General features: G+C 47.8%; 3 protein-coding genes across 7 annotated transcripts; all 3 read right to left on the reverse strand.

Annotated features, from left to right (window-relative positions):
* Nucleotides 1-20: 20 nt before the first annotated feature.
* Nucleotides 21-4,725, reverse strand: tescb (tescalcin b). The gene is made up of 8 exons (XM_028986460.1): nt 4,607-4,725; nt 4,152-4,221; nt 3,014-3,094; nt 2,779-2,918; nt 2,445-2,506; nt 815-922; nt 686-733; nt 21-357 (listed from the first exon to the last, which is right to left on the reverse strand). Exons 1-8 carry the CDS (start codon nt 4,668-4,670, stop codon nt 280-282), a joined length of 651 nt encoding a protein of 216 aa, XP_028842293.1. The 5' UTR covers nt 4,671-4,725; the 3' UTR covers nt 21-279.
* Nucleotides 4,726-7,793: 3,068 nt separating this feature from the next.
* rnf25 (ring finger protein 25) lies at nt 7,794-13,763 on the reverse strand. Of its 5 annotated transcripts, none has more exons than XM_028986727.1 (10): nt 13,712-13,763; nt 11,038-11,109; nt 10,854-10,950; nt 10,708-10,775; nt 10,407-10,476; nt 10,172-10,243; nt 9,939-10,085; nt 9,582-9,671; nt 8,827-8,964; nt 7,794-8,628 (listed from the first exon to the last, which is right to left on the reverse strand). In XM_028986727.1, the coding sequence occupies exons 1-10, from the start codon at nt 13,726-13,728 to the stop codon at nt 7,894-7,896; spliced, it is 1,506 nt and encodes a 501-aa protein (XP_028842560.1). In that variant the 5' UTR covers nt 13,729-13,763; the 3' UTR covers nt 7,794-7,893. The 5 variants fall into 5 exon arrangements, with proteins under 5 accessions (XP_028842560.1, XP_028842559.1, XP_028842561.1 ...); XM_028986726.1 differs by having other exon boundaries at nt 9,582-9,674; XM_028986728.1 differs by having other exon boundaries at nt 9,582-9,674; nt 13,690-13,725.
* A 1,158-nt stretch (nt 13,764-14,921) lies between these two features.
* On the reverse strand, nt 14,922-20,296 carry LOC114794752 (ras-related protein Rab-35). Its single transcript, XM_028987511.1, has 8 exons — nt 19,994-20,296; nt 19,293-19,320; nt 18,810-19,139; nt 17,895-17,945; nt 17,503-17,626; nt 17,292-17,416; nt 16,364-16,488; nt 14,922-15,555 (listed from the first exon to the last, which is right to left on the reverse strand). Exons 3-8 carry the CDS (start codon nt 18,862-18,864, stop codon nt 15,406-15,408), a joined length of 630 nt encoding a protein of 209 aa, XP_028843344.1. The 5' UTR covers nt 18,865-19,139; nt 19,293-19,320; nt 19,994-20,296; the 3' UTR covers nt 14,922-15,405.
* Nucleotides 20,297-20,590: the final 294 nt, after the last annotated feature.

A 20,590-nucleotide genomic window follows, 5' to 3' on the forward strand; every position in this document is an offset into this window, starting at 1 on the left:
ATAAATACAGTTTTGGCGATGGTGCATTTCAGACGAGAAAACAAGGACACAACTTACAAATAAAACAAACAAAGACTTTCATATTTTATTTACATTTGCTAAAATCTACATGCCCGCCTTTACTATTCTTTTTTATTAGTTGCATAGTTATGTTTGACTACAAGATGCTAACAGGATATTTGTAGGCGCAGTGAATACATTGCACTGTGATTAAAATGTAATTAATCTAATTAGGCAGCATCGACGTGTCTAATCTTCATCTTGGGAGCTGTGAGGTGCTCACTTGCACAGGACGGTGGTATCCATGTTCAAAAAGCGAATGTGCATCCTGCTCTCAATTTCGATCCCCTTTAAAATCTGGAATGGAATCAACGAATAAAATGAAACATTACAGGCCAGAGGCTTCACTGTTATAAAAAGGGTTTTGTGCATTTCTCAGTCCTCACTGTTTCTGTAAAAACAGGGAACTGTGTGTGTGTGTGTGTGAGTTTGCATGTTAAAGTGTATGAATGATTGTCAGCACGTAACCTTTGACACAAGTCATTTATGACCTCTTGTGTCACGCCCAATGTACTCCAGTATACCCAATATACAACCGTGGTCTGTAGTGTGGAAACAAGGTGTGAACAAAAGCAGTCAATATGAGCTGCAATTTCCCCTTTACTGCAGGAAATGGATGACAAACCTTCAAAAAATGTTCAAAAGTGATCCCTTCATAGACGTCATCCGGGCCCTGAAACAGAAATAAAACATCGTGCTCTGACAGGCCATATTGACTTACGGTCGGTTTTCACTCGTGGGCCCAGTGACTTACCATGTGACCCACAGACGTACTGGCCACCTCCAGCATGGCAGCGTCTGTGATGCCTTTGGCCGTCTCCTGACCGATGGCTCCGCTGCGGGACAGCAGCTCCTCCACCACCTAAGAGGAAAAACACGTTCTGACATTGACAGACGACCTGTTCTTTGTTTCTTTTGTATTTTGTGTTACTGTAATCTTCCGACTCCAGCTAGTCTCATTTAGCACCGCATTCCAATAGTGTCTAGGTGTTTTCAGGCCTTTGACTGACGCTCCTGCAAGTCCGCTCTCGCCTCCATGCAGGACCTTTACACCAGGAGATGTTGGACTAAAGCTAGCCGGATGGTAAAGGACTTGTCACACCCCAGTAACTGTCTGTTCCAACTTCTGCACTCAGGCAGGAGGTTTCAGACCATCATGGCAAGAACTGAAAGATTCAGGAGGAGTTTTTATCTTCAGGGAATTCGACTCCTCAATGAGAACATGCAACACTGCACACCTGATTAACATACACTTACCTTCACACTTGTACTTATTATACCTTTAAAAATGTTTAATTTTAATTTTTAGATGTTTAAACTTTTTTTTATATATGTACATACGTTTGTATATGTATGTGTATATATGTATGTATGTGTGTGTGTGTGTGTGTGTGTGTGTGTGTGTGTGTATATATACAGTACAGGCCAAAACTTTGGACACACCTTCTCATTCAATATGAATGAACACATGTGGAGTGTTGTACTTAACAAAAAAAGGTGAAATAAGTGAAAACATGATTTATATTCTAATTTCTTTGCTCTGATTACTGCTTTGCACACTCTTGGCATTCTCTCGATGAGCTTCAAGAGGTCGTCACCTGAAATGCTTTTCCAACAGTCTTGAAGGAGTTCCCAGAGGTGTTTAGCTCTTGTTGGTCCAGCTCACCCCAAACCATCTGGATTGGGTTCAGGTCCGGTGACTGTGGAGGCCAGGTTTCCACTTTTTGTTAAGTACATAACTCCACATGTGTTTATTCATAGTTTTGATGCCTTCAGTGAGAATCTACCAACGTAAATGGTCATGAAAATAAAGAAAACACATTGAATGAGAAGGGGTGTCCAAACTTTTGGCCTGTACTGTATATATACATATCTTTATTTTTAAGATGCAGTCTGTATAGTGTGGTCGGGACATATTTCACTGCATGTTGCACATGTACATCATGTATATGACAAATAAAACCTAACCTAAGCTAGGAACGAGAACAACCTGCCATGTCATTTCTACCAATCTGGCAACACTGGTTGCCAGTTCAGTAAAAAAAAAAATCTCATTACATAATAGTGTATTTATTTAATATTGTATTCCCTTTGTTTCTGGAACCCAAACATGGGCCGATAGAGTCATTTATATTGTGATAATTTGAGCAAATTTAATTCAAATATGTGAGCGAGTCGGATGACCTGTACAATTGGTTACAACTTAATGTCCTTGTCCAACAGCTGAGCAAAATTGATTTACGACAGAGGCTTTTTCAGTGAGTATGTGAGCGTGAACTGGAAAAAGGGGTCCTACTGGTCAGTAGTTATATCAATCAGAGCTACAACGGTTTTGGGAGGATGTGAGACAATATGATGGTTGTGAAGAGCATGACGTGTCTTACATGCCGATACTCTTCCAGCGTTATGGTCCCATCATTGTCGGTGTCATGCATGTTGAACAAAACTGTAGGGAGAAACAGATCAAATGTCATTTTTTGGAATTATAATGTCCTGGGGGTTAGTAGCCTAGTGGGTAACACACTCGCCTATGACCCAGGTTCAAATCCCACTTACTACCATTGTGTCCCTTAGCAGAACACTCAGTGTGTCCAGGGGGGGACTGTCCCTGTAACTACTGATTGCAAGTCGCTCTGGATAAAGGTGTCTGGTAAATACTCTAAATGTAAACGATTGTGCCGATTGTGTACCTGTGGCATCGTATTGGTGGGAACTCACAGCGAAGCTTGGCTCTCCTCAGATCTTCCTTCTCTTCCTGGGTCATGTTCAGGGACGGAGGTCTGAAGTAGGACATCACAGTGAGGAACTCTTCAAAGCCGATTTCGTGCGCCGTGCCGTCGCTGTTAGTCTGGAAATTCCTTTGAGGGCATGCAGGTAAAAGCACTGAAGCACCACACAGCAAGTTAGCACTGGAGGAATGTGCAGGATGTTGACCCCGCGGTCAGGGTCCTACCTTTGGTCAAAGAACGCCTCGATTATTTGAGAACGAATGGGATTGCAAGCCAGGTCTGGAATGGCTTTAAAGTCGTCCCTCCTACAGAAAAGGAACCGATGTTGAGAGATCCTCCCTGAATAAAGCTCAGAGGATTTGGTCTAAGCACCGTTCACGCCCAGAAATTCTCTGGTGGCGTCACACTGACGAAATTCTGCTCGACTCAAGGCAGCGGAGTGGTGCGACAGTCATTGTGAAACAACCTCGGAGAGAGAGCAGCATTTTCGGTTCCTCCTTTTTGTTAAAATGATACAACACTGTTCCCAGATCAGTGTTCACATGCGAAACCCCGCCAATTAAGCAGAAAGTTGTGCTGGGTTTTTAAAAAGCACATCGTCAGTCCTCCTTCCTCGATCTTTGATAGAGATCAATAATATGTCAATAATAAAGGTATTACTCTCCATTGTCAACTACAACCTTCTGTTTCTCTCCAGAGTTCTGGAAAAAGTAGCTGCACACCTTCAGGACCACCTCAACAACCTCACGAAATATTTCAGCACCAAAACAGCTCTGGTTTGAGTTGGTCCGTTGATCGCTTCTCGTTCGCCTCGATTTGTCTGCTGCATTAAACACTGACGACCTTGTTATCCATCTCAAGCAGGTCCATCAAAAGGTTGGACCCACTGACACTGAACCTCACCGAGTACCTCTCCTCTGGGAATGTCGAGGACATTCAGGGCCACCTCCTTCTCACTTGCACCACCCAAGGCCACGTCATTCTCCACCATGGAATCCCGTTTCTTCGCTGAAAACACATCATCATCCTCTCTACCTATACTCACCATAACAGTCAATATCAGTCCGCAGTCTTTGCACGAGATTTGACCCTCACACACCCTGCAAGGACTTCTGTCCCTACCAAGAGTGTTGAGACACTACAGAACATTCAGAACTCCTGAAAGAATGACCTCAGCATGATCCCTCTGCTCACATAGGGGACTTGATGGTCCCCACATCCTAATTATCTACAGGTCAGGAGTCCCAGGACCTGTTCACATTCTCTATTCATTTACACCCAGATGCTGGATGTGGCTGATTGGAGTAAAAAGACATTCCGGTGGACGGGAATGTCGGGAGGGAAGACGCCACAGCGACGTACCGCAGCATCTCCTCGTCGTGGCTCAGCTGCTTGAAGCGATTGTGAAGAATCCAGATCTGCTCGACTGAAACTGGGGGACGGGGTAGAAGCAGAGCGTTAGAACCAAAGAACCCGGGCCACCACATTCACACAAACAACGGGCCGAAAATGGAGTTCACTTATTCATCTGAACCTTTTTCAAAAGACATAAGACATATATATAATATTATAATATATAATATTCATGCATTTTGTAGAACAAATGTCTAAACTAAAACAACATTTTGCCAATTTTTTCATTAAAATCTTTCAACTTTAAAGCAACCGGCTGTGCTGTAAAACCGGTAAATGTTTCATTAGATGAGGGTTGAAAAGAAGAGTTGCCAGGATAAGTGCGCAATGAAATATTCATCCGAGCGACGGGAGCGCGTCTGCAGATGCCCGACGCAGGAATATAATGAGCGGGTGCAACTCACAGCCCGTCTTCTCCGCCAGGTCCCGGTACGTCTGCTCGGCGGGGTTCGAGTGAAAGGCCCCCATGTCGCGTCCGGGCTGCTCCCCTCGACGTGCCGGTCGGTCCTCGGTGCGGAACTTGGAAACACTTGAAGCGCGTTTATGCGGCACCTCCGCGCGGTCCTAGTGCCGCCGGGTTACTGAACATCAGCTGTCCCAAAATCCGGATCATAAAAATAGCAGAGCCTATTTTATTCATTTATTAATTTTAGCAAAAAGATGAATTATGTGCATTTTATGTGTGTTTTTAACTTATCGTAATATTCTATAATAGCTGCCAATCATAATAATTTTTGTGTAATAATTTTCATTACACAAGTTATTAATAGAATATGTGTCTTTCTGTATTTAAAATACAATGTCTGATAGTTTCATGATAGTTTGCCCAATGTTGTTTTTTAATGCACACTGTTCAAAAAATAAAGGGAACACTTAAACAACACCAACTGTCTATCACAGTTCTGTGAAATCAAACTGTCCACTGACAACTTTGACTGACAATCACTTCCACATGCTGTTCTGCAAATGGAATAGACAGCAGGTGGAAATTATAGGCAATTAGCAAGACATCCCCAATAAAGGTGTGGCCCTGCAGGTGGTGACCAGGGACCACGTCTCAGTTCCTATGCTTTTAATCTGATGTTCTGGCCATTTTTGAACGCTGGCGGTGCTTTCACTCTGGTGGTAGCGTGAGATGGAGTCTACAACCCATACAAGTGGCTCAGGTAGAGCAGCTCACATCAATGTGAGCTCTGGCAAGAATGTTTGCTGTGTCTGTCAGCGTAGTGTCCAGAGCATGGAAGTGCTACCAGTGCTACCGTTGTTGTTATTTTTTCCTACATTGTACTTGAGAGACACCATCTACCGGAATCAAATTCCTTGTATGTGCTTGCACTTACTTGGCCAATAAACACGATTCTGAGACAGGCCAGTACATCAGGAGACATGGAGGAGGCCGTAGGAGGGCAACCCAGCAGCCTTTGTGCAAAAAGGAACAAGAGGAGTACTGCCAGAGCCCTGCAAAATGACCTCCAGCAGGCCACAAATGTGTCTCAACAGACCCTATGAGTGTGGTATGAGGTCCCATCGCCCACAAGTGGGGGGTGGTGCTTACAGCCCAACACCGTGCAGCACGTTGGCATTTTCACCACTGCCCTGTAGTGGTGTGGGGTGGCATTTTTTTTTGGGGGGGTGCACAGCCCTCCATGTGCTCACCAGAGGTAGCCTGATTGCCATTAGGTACCCGAGATGAGTTCCTCAGACCCCTCGTGAGACCATATGCTGGTGCGGTTTGTCCTGGGGTCCTCCTAATGCAAGACAATAAGACCTCATGTTGCCGGAGTGTCCGCAGTTCCTGCGAGTTGAAGGCACTGATGCTATGGACTGACCTGCCCTTTCCCCAGAAGTGAATCCATTTGATCACATCTGGGACATCTTGTCTCACTCCACCCACCAAAGCCACGTTGCACCACAGACTGTCCAAGAGTTGGTGAATGCTTTAGTCCAGGTCTGGGAGGAGATGCCTCAGAAGACCATCTGCCACCTCTTCAGGAGGCGTTGTAGAGAGGTCATACAGGCACATGGAGGCCACACACACTACTGAGCCTCATTTTGACTTGTTTTAAGGCCATTACATAAAAGCTGGATCAGCCTGTAGTGTGTTTTTCCACTTTAATTTTGAGTGTGACTCCAAATCTAGACCTCCGTGGGTTGATAAATTTGATTACCATCGATAATTTTTGTCTCAACTATGTAAAGAACAAAGTATTTAAATATAACCACAAGCAGTGATTAACGGGCCCTCACAAACATTGTACAATGCCCTGTGATGTTATTGTATTGAGCGCACAATGATTTTACCAAATTCAGTATTCAATGAACTGTTCCTCTGCTCCTGTGAGTATGTTAAGCCCTGCCCCTTTGAGCCTGGAGGAGCTTTTACAAACTTCACACACACAGAGACTCACGCATGGGAACCAGAGTAGCCTGACTTAGTAACAGGTGAATTTAGCACCACCACACGGCAACACCATCAAAGATAGAAGATTTTTGAATGTGAACTAGTTGACAAGTAGTTCTCTTGATTCACAGCTTGTACCCTGCATTTGAAATTGTTCGACATAGCAAAAATTCCTTATAAAAACTTAAGTGTTTATAAAGTGTTCATAACATACCCACCAAATTTGAATATTTCTGTGAAGTTTCAATATATAGAGTAATTTATTCATTGTTTTATTTTACATAAATTACAAATTTGCATCTTGCCATTTCAAGACTGTTTGCATTATTAAAAAAAAGCTTTGCAATTTAGCATGATGAGTTTTATATATAAGTCCAATTTGGCATGAATTGGACAATTTATGATCCTCGGTTTATGATCCTTCTTGCAAATTCCGGAGGAGCTGACCTGTCTTAGTACAAGCTTTGCCTGAATTGTGATGTGCGGGGCTCTGCGAGAATGAGAATAATAATAATATTGGCAAAATCAATAAGGCTTTGCACTTTTGGTGCTTAATTCAGATCTAGGATGTCTTATCTTGGCGTTCCCTTCATTTTATTTTTTGAGCAGTGTATATTTTATTTCTATATATTTGAAGGGGCATGGCTTTTGCCATCAGCGCAAGTAATGGGGTTAAGAGGGGCGGGGCTAAACTTCAAATACTGGGAGGGTGAGACAGAAACATCTAGTTTAGTACAAAATAAATGAGTTTGTCCAACATGACACTGGCGTTCGTTCGTTATGGAGCAGCTCATAGCCCCGCATAATGAATGACACGCGGGTGGAAAGACAACAGGAGATAATGTTTTTCTCATTTTGCGCTCCTTTGTATTATTGTTATTTACAGTAATCATGAGAATGATTAAGGATGACACTATAGCTCACACAGATAGATTTTATGGTTTTGTGGCACTGTTTATATTCCCTAATAACACCAAATTTTAGTTGTAACACATTATTAAACTATTAAATGTTGACCTGGGCAATGAATATTGTGCATTTTTAACATTTTAGATATTTGGACACAGTATTTGAATTAATTGTATTAATGCTCTGTATTGACTGCATTAAACAATCAAAAGATTCCACACCTATTAACCATGACAGATTTTAATTAATGGTTATGCAAATATATTCATAAAGTGTGCACATTAAACACAGATTAGTGTCAATACAGCATTTAATTAGATCCATTTTTGCACGAATGGGAGGCACGCCTTCCTGTGGGCGTGGTCCCCCCGCCTCCCTTTGTCATAGCGCCACCTTCTCAGTCCCCGCCTCATTGCTCTTCTGGTGTAAACATCGCTGGTCACCCCTGGGTGCTCCACCAGCTCGGCGAGGGTTGAATCCATCCCTCCCTCTGCCCCGGTACGCTCTGAAATCCCCGCGATGGTGCCAGGGTCTCGTGGGTTCCCTCAGCTCAGGCTCTGGGAAACCCCTCTCTGCCCATTGGCCAGATGTTTGACCCGAGCACCGAGGGCCACGCCTCCTTCGCTCTCTCTCTTCACAACCCCGCGCACCATCAGCGGGCATCTTCTCGGGAGGCTTTGCATCGTCGGTGCTGGAGTTGCATGCGGTTTTTTGGCAATCTGCACTCAATAAAACTCGCCGCTGCCTCAAGTCTGGAGAAACCCCTCCGTCCACTGCTGCCTCTGCTTCCTGTTTACAATGAGCGAGGGCGTGAGGCCGCCGCTCGAAATGCGCCTTTCTAAAGTCAACGTGTTCGCATTTCCCCGAGGAGAGGGAGAGGCTGCTGAAGTCCTCAAACACAGGCCGAGATGTCTCAGAATGCACTTGGGTCCCATGTCCCCTCCTGCCTCCTCCTTTAAAGTGGTGCTTCCTCCCAGCTCTTCCACGCCCACGTGAGTGGACAGGAACCTGTTGGGCCTGCGAGGTGGCGGCCTCCAGTGCGGCTGGTTGGGACGCCGGTTGGCTGGACGCGGCATCAGGCGGGACGCTGGGTGGGGCTCCGGGGTCAGAGGACGTCTGTTACGAGTCAACATGGGAAGATAAAACATAGCTGATAAATGACCAAGAGAACAATAAAGATGTATGGAGAAAAAAAAGATAAAGAGCATGTCAATGACCCTCTTAAGTCCCACCTTCTCCGTGGGATCCACCAATCACGGCCTAACAACTGTTGCCATCAAACTTTTCCATGGAAAAGTAGTTCGAGTTACTCACCTCATTAATATGTATGAGGAACCGGTTCGACTCTGCCTCGGCGTCGATGATCCCGCCTTTCTCGCGCTGGCGCTCCAGAACGGACCGGAGCTCCTCCCACTTCCTCCTGAAATCGGCCCCCAAATTCTCGTCCTCCACCTGTCAGAGAGCAGAGCAGCGGCGTGTAGTGACAGAACACGGCGGGGAGGAGTCGTGCAACTGGATACAGAAACAGAGGCGGAGGCACGCGAGGGTTTTCATTCCGTAAAGCACCCGGCGACGGGGAGAACCCGTTACCAAAACAGAACCGCGCGAGCACGCCAGTGACTGTCCGAGCTGAAACTGTGTTGGTGATGCACAACCAGCCGAATGTTGGTCCGGTAATAAAGGGGTGCAGTGGTAAAGTAAAGTGAATGTCACATGTGATACACAGCAGCACAGCACACGGTGCACACAGTGAAATTTGTCCTCTGCATTTAACCCATCACCCTGAGTGAGCAGTGGGGACGGCCATGACAGGCGCCCGGGGAGCAGTGTGTGGGGACGGTGCTTTGCTCAGCGGATCGGGATTCGAACCGGCAACCTTCTGATTACGGGGCCGCTTCCTTAACCGCCAGGCCACCGCTGCCCCTTGGCTCAGGGGGCAGGTAAACGGACACGTACTCGGAAGGTTGCGGGTACGGTCCCCACACATGGCCGCCCACTGATCACCAAGGCGATAGGTTAGACACAGAGGACACGCGTCGTGGTGTCACCGTGTCTCACGATCGCGTCACCTTTGGAAGGTGGGGGGCGGGCGAGGTCAGCAGGGCGTCGACATCGTACGTCAGTGGCTCGCGGCACACCGGACACACCACAGCCAGCTCCTGCTGGGACAGACAAGAGGCGGTTTTACTGCAGATCACCGCGGGAATTCCCCTTCCTGACACTTCGGTAAACTATTTTAAATGGCGTGGAGGAGGCGGACAGGAAGCTGCCCGTCTTGCAGAGGCACCTTTTGAGGGATTGGTCGTCCTGACAACACCAAGGCAACAATGCAAGCACTGGCGCAGCCGCACACTGTGCTGATCCATCAAAGCACAAAAAGCTCCCACAATACAACATAACACACACACAGTCCTCGAGCTTTTTACCTCCTCGTACTCTCGCCCTCTGCTCTTGTCCTCCTCCTGCTCCCGCTCGCGCTCCTTCAGCTCCGTCTCGGAGTGGCGGATGTAGCGGCCCAGGCAGTGCGAGTGGAAGTAGTGGTAGCAGTGGGTCTTCGTGAACGCCTCCCCCTCCTGAAACATGAGGACACGGCAGGTCAGCGGGATGAACGTCGGACGCGGAGCGCCAGGCGCCTTCGGGAAACTCGGGACAGGAGCACCTTAAAGCCGTACAGACAGATGACGCAGTTCCCGTGGGGAACGTTGCTCTCGGTCAGGATCTCTTTGGCCCTCTGTAACCATGACAGAGACACAGAGAGATGAAGTTTGGATCTCCACTTGGCGGGAAACATCAGATGTAAAAACACAAGCACAAGGTCTCACTCTGATTAAAACATCAGGTTCACAGACCGACAGAGAGAAATAAAACTGGAGCGATTCTCAGAACTGCATGACCTCTATGAGCTGGTAGAGAACTGGGCTTCCCGGACAAGACTCTGCCTCCACCTGCAGGCTCCTCTGCACACTGCAGAGGAACAGAGACACCTCAACATCCAGGATTTTAACAACTAACTGAGATGGCAGTACAGAGAAAATTCATGCATTCTGTTTGAAATAATAATTAAAAAAAATTAGCAAAATGCTCAAAATCCAGCGCCAACTTTCACGGGTTCTCACTGGTTAATTTAAAGATTTATTTTACATCCTATGTCTCAAATGCATTTCTGAGTTCATTAAGGCAGAGGCACTTTGTTACCTGAGCAATTTGTTGTCAGAAAGCCCACGAGGATTCCGAATGGTTATAGAAGGTGGAGACAATGGGTACTGAGAAGACCAAGACACGGCGTTTAGTACATGAAGTGGCGCACACACAGTAAAGTCAGGGCAACAGAGGGACTGTACCTGGGAGTCGAGGGTCAGCATCAGCGTCAGTCTCACAAACTGGGACAGGGCGTCTTCTCCAGTAGAGGGGTACAGGACCAAGCTGACCTCCCAGTGCCTGGTTTAGAGAAAAAAACAAAAAAACATGGACATCAACTGTACTGTGGCTGACCCGTCCCCAGTGTCCACATGGATAAACTCTCACCCGTTTTCCCTCTGCGCCACTTTCAGCTCGTCCAGATAGATCGACTGCAGCACTTCCATTTCAGAAAGGACACTGGCAAAAACAAAACAAAAAAAAAACTGAGAATTCACTTGTGTGAGATGGAACCCGAGAGACACCGCAGTATTCCAGGTTTACTTTACTTTTTGAACAAGTGGGTTTTCAACTGCTTCTTAAAGGTGGTGGAGGTCTCGGCTAGTCGAATGGAGCAGGACAAGTTGTCCACCAGCCAGGGACAACAAAGGAGAAGAGTCGATTGGGACCGGAGACCCCACGAAGAGGTATTTTTAGTCTCGTTTCGTGTGCAGATCTGAGCGGGCGTGCAGGAGTGTATCTGGCTAGTAGTGTGTTGATGTAAGAGGGAGAACTTCCATTTACAGCCCTGTAGGCAGCATCAAGGATTTAAACTGGATGTGAGCAGCTACCGGGAGCCGGTGGGGAGAGGTGAGGAGAGGCGGGACGTGGGGGTGTTTCGGCTGGTTGAAGATGAGGCGGGCTGCCACATTTTTGATCATCTGGAGTGGTTTTATGGTGACTGCAGAGGCTCCAGCCAGGAGAGAGTTACAATAGTCGAGTTTCGAGATGACCGCTGCCTGGACGAGGAGCTGCGTAGCCTGTTGTGAGGCCGAATCTTGCGAATGTTGCGAAGGTTCTCTTTTTGGATGTTGCAGTTGTTAATAGGGGAGTTAGAAAACATCTATACACTGCGATATTTTCATGCTGATTGATACAGGGACATTTAATATCGATATTTCTGTATGCAAGTCCACTGGTTGGTGCTGTCCAGCGTGTTCTTTAGTGAGGTCAGAGAGGTGAGAGTGGGGCAGTGGTGGCCTAGCGCTTAAGGAAGCGGATCCGTAATCAGAAGGTTGCTGGTTGAAATCCCGAGCCGCCAAGGTGCCACTGAGCAATGTACCGTCCCCACACACTGCTTCCCGGGCGCCTGTCATGGCTGCCAAGGGTGATGGGTTAAATGCAGTGGACACATTTCACTGTGTGCATCGTGTGCTGTGCTGCTGTTTATCACAATGACAATCACTTCACTTTCAGAATCAGCCTGCAACTACCACCTCCACTCCTGTAGATGGCGCTTTACAGCTGCATACTTTAATTTACTGCGTGACATTTCAGTGAAATGACAGACCGATCAGACAGCATCTTGTATTTCAGCTGTTTTTACATTTTCAGTGATCTGTAGAATATCACAATATATATTGTGATACAGATATATATTGTGATATATATATATTTTGTGATATAATCATATTGTGATGCGTATCGCATACGTATCGTGAGAACCTTGCCAGTACACACCCTTAGTTGTTAAGTTTGAGGGTTCATTTGATCAAATCACTGTTATTCGCAAACATGGTACAAACCATGTTCTGAAGTTTAGGAATATTATATAATAGAAGACACCACCAGCGGGTAAGACACTTGCATTTACATTTTACATTTACAGCATTTATCAGACGCCCTTATCCAGAGCGACTTACAATCAGTAGTTACAAAGACAGTCCCCCCCTGGAGACACTCAGGGTTAAGTGTCTTTCTCAGGGAGACATATTCTGGTTCAGAGGCGAGTGTGTTACCCACTAGGCTACTACCACCCATGGTTCTGGTTCACTTGAAGTCCCAAGTTCAAACCCCACTTACTACCATCATGTCCCTGAGGAAGACAGAGTGTCTCCAGGGGGACTGTGCCTACTGATTGTAAGATAGTGGAGTGTGGTAAATTATGTGAATTTGGCCATTGATGGCCATCTAGATCAGCGGTCGAGCGGTCTAAGGCGCTGCGTTCAGATCGCAGTCTCTCTTGGAGGCATGGGTTCGTATCCCACTTCTGACAGGTAATCCAACCTGGCTCGTTGGTCTAGGGGTATGGTTCTCGCTTTGGCTCAGAGAGGTCCCAGGATCAAATCCATTCTATTCAAGAGTTCTTATTAGGGGCAGTGGTGGTTTAGCGGTTAAGGAAGCAGCCCCACGGTTCGAATCCCGATTCGCCACTGAGAAAAGCACCGTCCCCACACACTGCTCCTTGGGCGCCTGTCATGGCTGCCCACTGCTCACCAAGGGTGATGGGTTAAATGTAGAGGACAAATTTCACTGTGTGCACCGTGTACTGTACTGCGGTGTATCACAATGACACTTCATTAACACTTCATCACTTCATTAACAGGCATGGCTCACTCTCTTCTGAGCCTCCTTGGACGATCTCTTGCACTACATACATTTCACATGTTTATTCAACATTTACGTTCTCAAAACCCGATCAATTCGGGAAGATCAAAGTTTAAACTCGCTTTTAAAGAGATAGCGGAGCATATAGTTTATAACCATATGCGCTTTAAACGTCATTTAATTTTATATTCACGTTTTCCTCCCCAAAACGCAGACAACTCTGCGTAACTGTGCAAAGGGCTTAAAAAGTCGTTGCCATGTGAATCTGTCGATAAGGCAAAACAAGTGACATCACTTCACCACGACAATTACAGCCGGCCGGCTCTCGGTTCCCCGGACCCCGACGGAGAGAGCGCCGGTGGACAGCGTATCTCCAGACTTCTGCGCGGCCAAACCGCGACTCCAAAAAAAATACAACAACAACCAGGCTCGTAAAAACGAAAAGAAACAGACCTATAAAACCTGGTAAACTCACTCGCTTTCGGCGGCCATGTTGGCTCCCGGGCTGCTTCTCTTTATCCGCCTGTTTCCAGCCGGCGGCGGCAGTGCGCAATAAGACGTGGCGCGGAGGCGCCCCCTTGAGGAACGGAGCGGAACTGCTCTTCAAAATGTGTAGGTGGATTCGGAATATTTTTGTTGTTGTTGTTAAAACAAGATCAGGACGATTACATCCAAGTAAGGCAAACAGATCTGGGACCAAAATGTTTTTTATTTAATTTAGTCCAACTGTCCGAATAGATTAGATTCTTATGACATCCTCTCAGTGCCATCACTGTACAGGGTTGCTTATGCATTATTTGGATTATGGAGGATTCGTGACTTGACTGTAAAGGTTTTGGGAACTCTACAGTATGTTAGTGTGTTAATGTTAGAGCAACCAAATGTTAAGAAGACCATGGAACATAAAAGTTTATTAGTTCTGACCTACTGTATTCTGGCCAAAGTCTGTGTTGTTTTTATTGTAGAGTTAAAAAAAGGAATAAATCAATGACTGGTAAGAATCCTATGTGATATGTGACCACATCAGTATCGAGTCCTCAATGTGGGCAAGAAGCGAATCGGCACAGGGGAACTGCTCCTGTTTCAGCAGAACGTGAAAGTGGTGATTAGTAACGGGAAACGGTCCAGGCTCGGTGTGACTCATCTGAACATTTGTCAGCTGTACTTCCTGCCCCACCTAGCCGCCTTCTTACCCCATGTTCAGACTCACTCGGCTCCTGACCAGGGACCTTGGCCTCTGTCTGCTGTACAGAGCCTTCGAGGGACAGAACTGACAACAGCAGACGCTCTCCAGTCCAGCCCTCAGGTTCTGATCATCCTGGACGGAGAACGTTTAAACAATGACAAAGTGAAAGTCACACCCATGACCTGCTGTGGAGTACCACAGGATATCTGGTATGGAAAATGTTCCATGATTTCACTGGTACCCCCTCCCCTTTCTCTTGGGGCAGTGGGGGTCTAGCGGTTAAGGAAGTGGCCCTGTAATCAATCAGGTTGCCGGTTCGAATCCCGATCCGCCAAGGTGCCACTGAGGTGCCACTGAGCAAAGCACCGTCCCCACACACTGCTCCCCGGGCACCTGTCATGGCTGCCCACTGCTCACAAAGGGTGATGGGTTAAAAGCAGAGGACACATTTCATTGTGTCACCGTGTGCTGTGCTGCTGTGTATCACAATGACAATTACTTCACTTAAATGCCTTTAATTCTCATTTTAAACCTTTTAAATGTTAAAACAGCTTCCAGAAAACAGGAAAACTCAATATGCAGATGTTCCTTCTGTTTAAGGAACCATTAAAAGCTTACAGAAATCTTGGTGTAAAAAAAAAAAGGGCATCAGAGATTAACCTTTTCGTTAATTTATTTAGCAATTTGAATGGCGCATTTTAATGAAATCAGAACATGCACAGCACAACACTTCAGGATGGTTAGTGGGTCTCCGATTAGCCACTGCAAATTGATTCGACCACCAAAAAAAAAAAAAATAAAATTAATATTCCCTTAAAAAGAGCAGAGACAAGAAGCAAACACACACATCAACAGATAAATTATCAGCAGAGTAGAGAGCGTCGTGCGGAGCTCTGCAGTCCTCGTCCTCCCGGTTCCCTCAGTGCAACGTTAGGAGTCTGTGATTCGCCGTGTGCCAGGCGGAGCTCCGCCCCTGCCCGTCCTCAGCAGCATTTCTTGCCTCGCTTGCGCCGCTCGCGGTCCCTGTGAGAGTTCATGTTGACCGTGTCTTTCTCGCGCTCCCGGTCCCTCTCGGCCTGGTTCTGACTCTGCTTTTTGGCCCGGAGGACCATGTACGTGCAGGCCATGAACATCTGCCCAGGAATACGGTTTAAAAATCACGAAATATCCACATCGTCACACATCTACACACAGAGTAAAAATCGTCTCAAATTAACGGCGTTAATGCGGCTGCGTTATGTTTTTACCGTACTGAACACGGCGCATCAATGCTTGATGGCGAGCAAAACGGCAGTAATCCCAACAGATTGGCTGTCAGCAGTTTGCATAAATGCGACCAATTGGCTGCCGCTAGTTCTGCGTTTGAACAATTCAACTTTCTCAAAAACTGATGAGTCTGAGGTCTGTGGCTGCTGAAATTGTTGGGAGGGAAAATTAAGGAAGCGGCATTTAAGGAAGCACCACTAGACGAAGCTGCCTGAGGCGTCAGGTGTTCCCGGTAACTTCCGTAAAACTGGCCCGAAGTCATCAGAAGAAAAGTAGATATTACACAAACTTAATGTCAGTCAAAGCCTTAAAAAAAAAAAAAAAAAAACACATTCGATTTGGTTTTTACGCTCATTGTGTCAAGTGCAGATGGAGCAGTGGTGGCCTAGCGGTTAAGGAAGCGGCCCCATAATCAGAAGGTTGCCGGTTCGAATCCCGATCCGCCACTGAGCAAAGCATCGTCCCCACACACTGCTCCCCGGGCACCTGTCATGGCCGCCCACTGCTCACTCAGGGTGATGGGTTAAATGCAGAGGACAAATTTCACTGTGTGCATATATGTTGTGTTGTGCTGCTGTGTATCATAAGCGACAATCACTTCACTTTCTAGATACGAGTCCTGCGGCTCCGGAATCCACGATGGGGCTGAATCTCCTCGTCGCGGCCTGCACTCACCTCCTCAACGTTGACGTTCTCCTTCGCACTCGTCTCGAACAGCCGAACGCCCACCGACTCGGCGAAGCGCTGAGCGTCATGCGAGTCGACCTGCCTCTTGGTGGGGTCATCGTTCTTATTCCCCACTGTGAGAGGAGAGCAAACGTCACCATCAGCAAGCCTCTTGGGGGGGGAGAGATGGATTGGCAACCCTGCGGTCCTGTGGCACGCGCTCTGATTGGCTGTAGCTCATCAAGGGGGGAGTAGTAGCCTGGCGGGTAACACACTCGCCTATGAACCCGAAGACCCAGGTTCAAACCCCACTTACTACCATCGTGTCCCTGAGCAAGACACTTAACCCTGAGTGTCTCCAGGGGGGGACTGTCCCTGTAACTACTGACTGTAAGTCGCTCTGGATAAGGGCGTCTGGTAAATGCCGTAAATGTAAATGTCAAAATTACGGACTCAAACAGATATTTAACGAGAGAGTCTCGCACTGGGAACCAAAAAATCACGTCGCCTTACGAAGGCAAAAGTACTGAAGACCCTTATTTGGGGTCTCAAGAGAAGAACATCTAGATATAAAACATTCCCAGAAGCAGCATGTCTGATATGTACAGGTATAACCTCTGATTTTGGGCCCCGTTTTCGAATGTGCGGGTTATTTTCTTGCGTGTGTCTCAAGTGCCATGGTAGGTCCCCAATAGTCAAACTTTTGACCTTGTGAGATTATTTCACATGAACCCCAGCCTGTCTGTGGTCCTGCAGTGGCTAGAAAAGACCGATTTCATGTCAGGGGACCTGTAAGCACCATTTCCAAATTAAATTGCAAAACCAAAATCTATAAGCACGTATTGGACAGATATTGAACAGTTCAATAAATTTGTGAAATAAATCACACGTCATGTTATAAAAGGGGAACACAGGTTCTGTAGCGGTAGAAACTTACCCAGAATCTTGCAGACATTGTCACAGTTCTGTGAAATCTCGTTCAGCCACCGCTTTACGTTGACAAAGGACTCTGGGTTCGTGACGTCATAGACGATGATGACGCCGTGGGTGTTCCTGTAATACCTGGGACACATTAAGAGACAGGATTTGAAGCGCGGCGCCCGCGTGAAGCGGACTGATTCCCGGGGCTGCATGAAGACGCGGCGTACGTGGAGGTGATGGTCCGGAAGCGCTCCTGCCCGGCCGTGTCCCATATCTGCAGTTTCACCCGTTCCCCCTCGATCTCCACGGTCCGAATCTTGAAGTCCACCCCGATGGTGGTGATGTAGTTGCCTGTTTGGGGTCAGGGTGGGACAATTCAGAACTCCGAAAGGGGGTCACGTGACCCCTTTTTCAGCCTTTCATCTCAATCCATCTACACACGGACACGATTCAGTCAGATCCTGGCCTACACACACACACACACACACACACACACCCTTCACATATCGTGCATGTAAAACACTCCCTTTACAAACAGTGTGTTCACACTCGCGCACATTCAGCAGCTTTTCTCAAAGCGTGAGAACACACACACACACACACACTTCAGTACACTCACCAGAGAAGGAATTGTCAGAAAATCGCAGGAGCAGGCTGCTTTTGCCCACATCTGAGACGGAGAGGAAACAGGGAGAGGTCAGAGGTCATCAACGGAGGGCAGCTTTCACCCCTTATCTACGACGGACGGGCCTCGAGATTTCAGGCGGTTCTTCACGGGTAGATGCGTGCGGGGATTTACTACACACACAAACACTAATATCTGTATTTTCCACACTTTATTTCATCTAGTTACCCCCTTTAGACCTCGACACGTGATCATTTGTGATGGAGGTTATGGCAAATCGAATTCAAAGGAATCAAGAACAGTTCAGAGTTCAATAGCTGAACAACTGAAACATAGTGCTGTGATCATCATCATCATCATCATCATCATCATTTATTCTACTAAGGCAGTCAAACACTTAGTGACCATTGATATATTGCACCATTTTCCACTGGTATAAACGTGGTATAAAGCAGCCGACGCAGTGGTGGCCAAGCGGTTAAGAAAGCGGCCCCGTAATCAGAAGGTTGCCGGTTCGAATCCCGAGGTGCCACTGAGAAAGTCACCGTCCCCACACGCTGCTCCCCGGGCGCCTGTCATGGCTGCCCACTGCTCACCGAGGGTGATGGTTCAATACGGAGGACACATTTCACCTTCTCACTTCATTTTCGCAGGTGGACAGTTAAAAAAACAAAGAAAAGCAGCTAGAGAATCCCACGATTCCCCACCGAAACAGTAGAACGAAGGAGTAAAACGAACGAACGGGCATCAAGCGCATTCGGAAGAAAACCCCAGCACGGTGAAATCTAGAACCATAACGAACCATTCTCCAGCTGCCACGATGGACCCGTGTTTACCACGTAAACGCGGTGGGTGGGGCCTGTTGATAGTGAATTATCGTAAATCTGTGAAAGTGAAGGTGCTACTAACTGGAGTCTCCGATGATGAGCAGCTTGAACAGGTGGTGATAATCCTTCCCGGCCATTTTCGGCGGCTGTAGGCGCCTCCGGCCGGAATCAGCGGGACGGTCTGGGGGGGGTCTGCTCCGGACCGGGCCCTCACTGCCAGACGCACGCGGCCTTCATTCACCTCCGCAGGACGCACGCGAGGATCCTCACTCCCACAAGTCCCCGCTTCGCCCGCATGACGGGGCGGAATTCCCGAGGCGTTCCGGGCGTGTTCCGGGCGTGTTCCGGCGGGTCGCTGCGGCAGGTTAACCCCCAAAATTCCACCCTCGGCGGCTCTGGTTGCTCCTGGGACCTAAAATCGATTTCCTCTCGTCACGCCTCGGCCCGTCTCATCACACCATTCCCGGCACGAGGAGCCACTTCCAAAATCCGGGAAAAGCCTCCTTTTGTCCCGCTGAAGCCATGCATGCGTGCTTCACATTCAAAAACTTTCGGTTTCACTTACAAGAACAAGGTCCGGATCCAAATTAAACCTACAGAGAGAGAGAAAAACGAACATCAAGTTACTTTACGATAAAGAACTGTACTAAGGAAGTTGGGCTGCATTCAGAATCCCGTTTTTACATTTTCATCTTTATTAACAAAATTGCAAAAGTGATGACATTTAACCTTTTCGATCATCGCCCTCTTTCCCATATTAATTCCCATATTAGTACGGGTAAAATTCCCATATTAACAGGGCTCTACTGGCCATCTGGAACCACCCTGGACCCTTTCTGGATCTAGAACATGAACACAGAACCAGGAAACGAGCAGGAAATTGAACATTCGACGCTCGGGCGTGAAGGCGCCGGAAAGGAAGTGGGATTAAACGTGAAATGAGCAGTAAAAGCGGCCGGGAAGGCGCGGCGTGTCGCGGTTCGTTCCCGTCGCGGCGTCGGCCGAGCGCCAGAAGAAACTTTTTTGCACTTTCCAGGCCCGCGGCGCCCTCGCAGCGCGACGCCCTTCGCTCGGTATTTTTAACTCGCCAGGCCGCCCGGCGGCTCCCCGCGACTCCTTTAATCGCCTCACGCCCACCGAGGGCTAACGGCGAGCGGCTAAGCGCGTCCCGAGCGACCGCGGGCCGGGATTCGGTTGCGGGGGTCCGCGGAGTTGACTCGCTCGGGCGACGCCGGCAGGACGGCGAAATCTCAGACCGCGACTCACCAGGGCCACGTCGCGCCAGACGCGCCGCCGCAGCTCCGCTAGGAGGGGAGAGGCCGCCGAGGTCCGCGCCGGTCGGGAGTGAGGAACGGGCGCAGTCCGAGATGAGTCGAGTGAGCCGAGTCGAGTCGAGCCGAGTCGACTCTCCCGTTAAATGACGCGAAACGACCCGCTCAAAAACCCGCTGCAAACGTCGTCCTGTCGCCTTAAAGACGCAAACCCAGACGCGGGGCCTTATTCGACCGGCCAACTCGGTCGCCACACTCCCGCAGGAACACCCAGGAATGTCATTCGCGCCGGAGGTCACGTGACGCGACAGGTTCAGAAGAGCCGCACATGAACTGAGTCGGTCTCCTGACTCATGATAGGATGTGGATCATGTTCCATATTTCATGTCGCAACGCTGGTCCCTCCGGGGGTTAGAGGTGCTTTTGGGGGGTAAACTCTGTTCCTGAAATTAGGGGAAGCGGCGATTCCTCCAGCGCAGTTTACCTGATGTTGGTCAGAAGCTGCGGTCTAAATAATAATATCGAGGTAAATGCTACTTTAAAGGCAAGAGTGTTTAGGGCTACTACCACCAGAGATGGATTTAAAAAAAAG

Source organism: Denticeps clupeoides, chromosome 7, assembly GCF_900700375.1.
Source record: "Denticeps clupeoides chromosome 7, fDenClu1.1, whole genome shotgun sequence".
Classification (NCBI taxonomy): domain Eukaryota; kingdom Metazoa; phylum Chordata; class Actinopteri; order Clupeiformes; family Denticipitidae; genus Denticeps; species Denticeps clupeoides.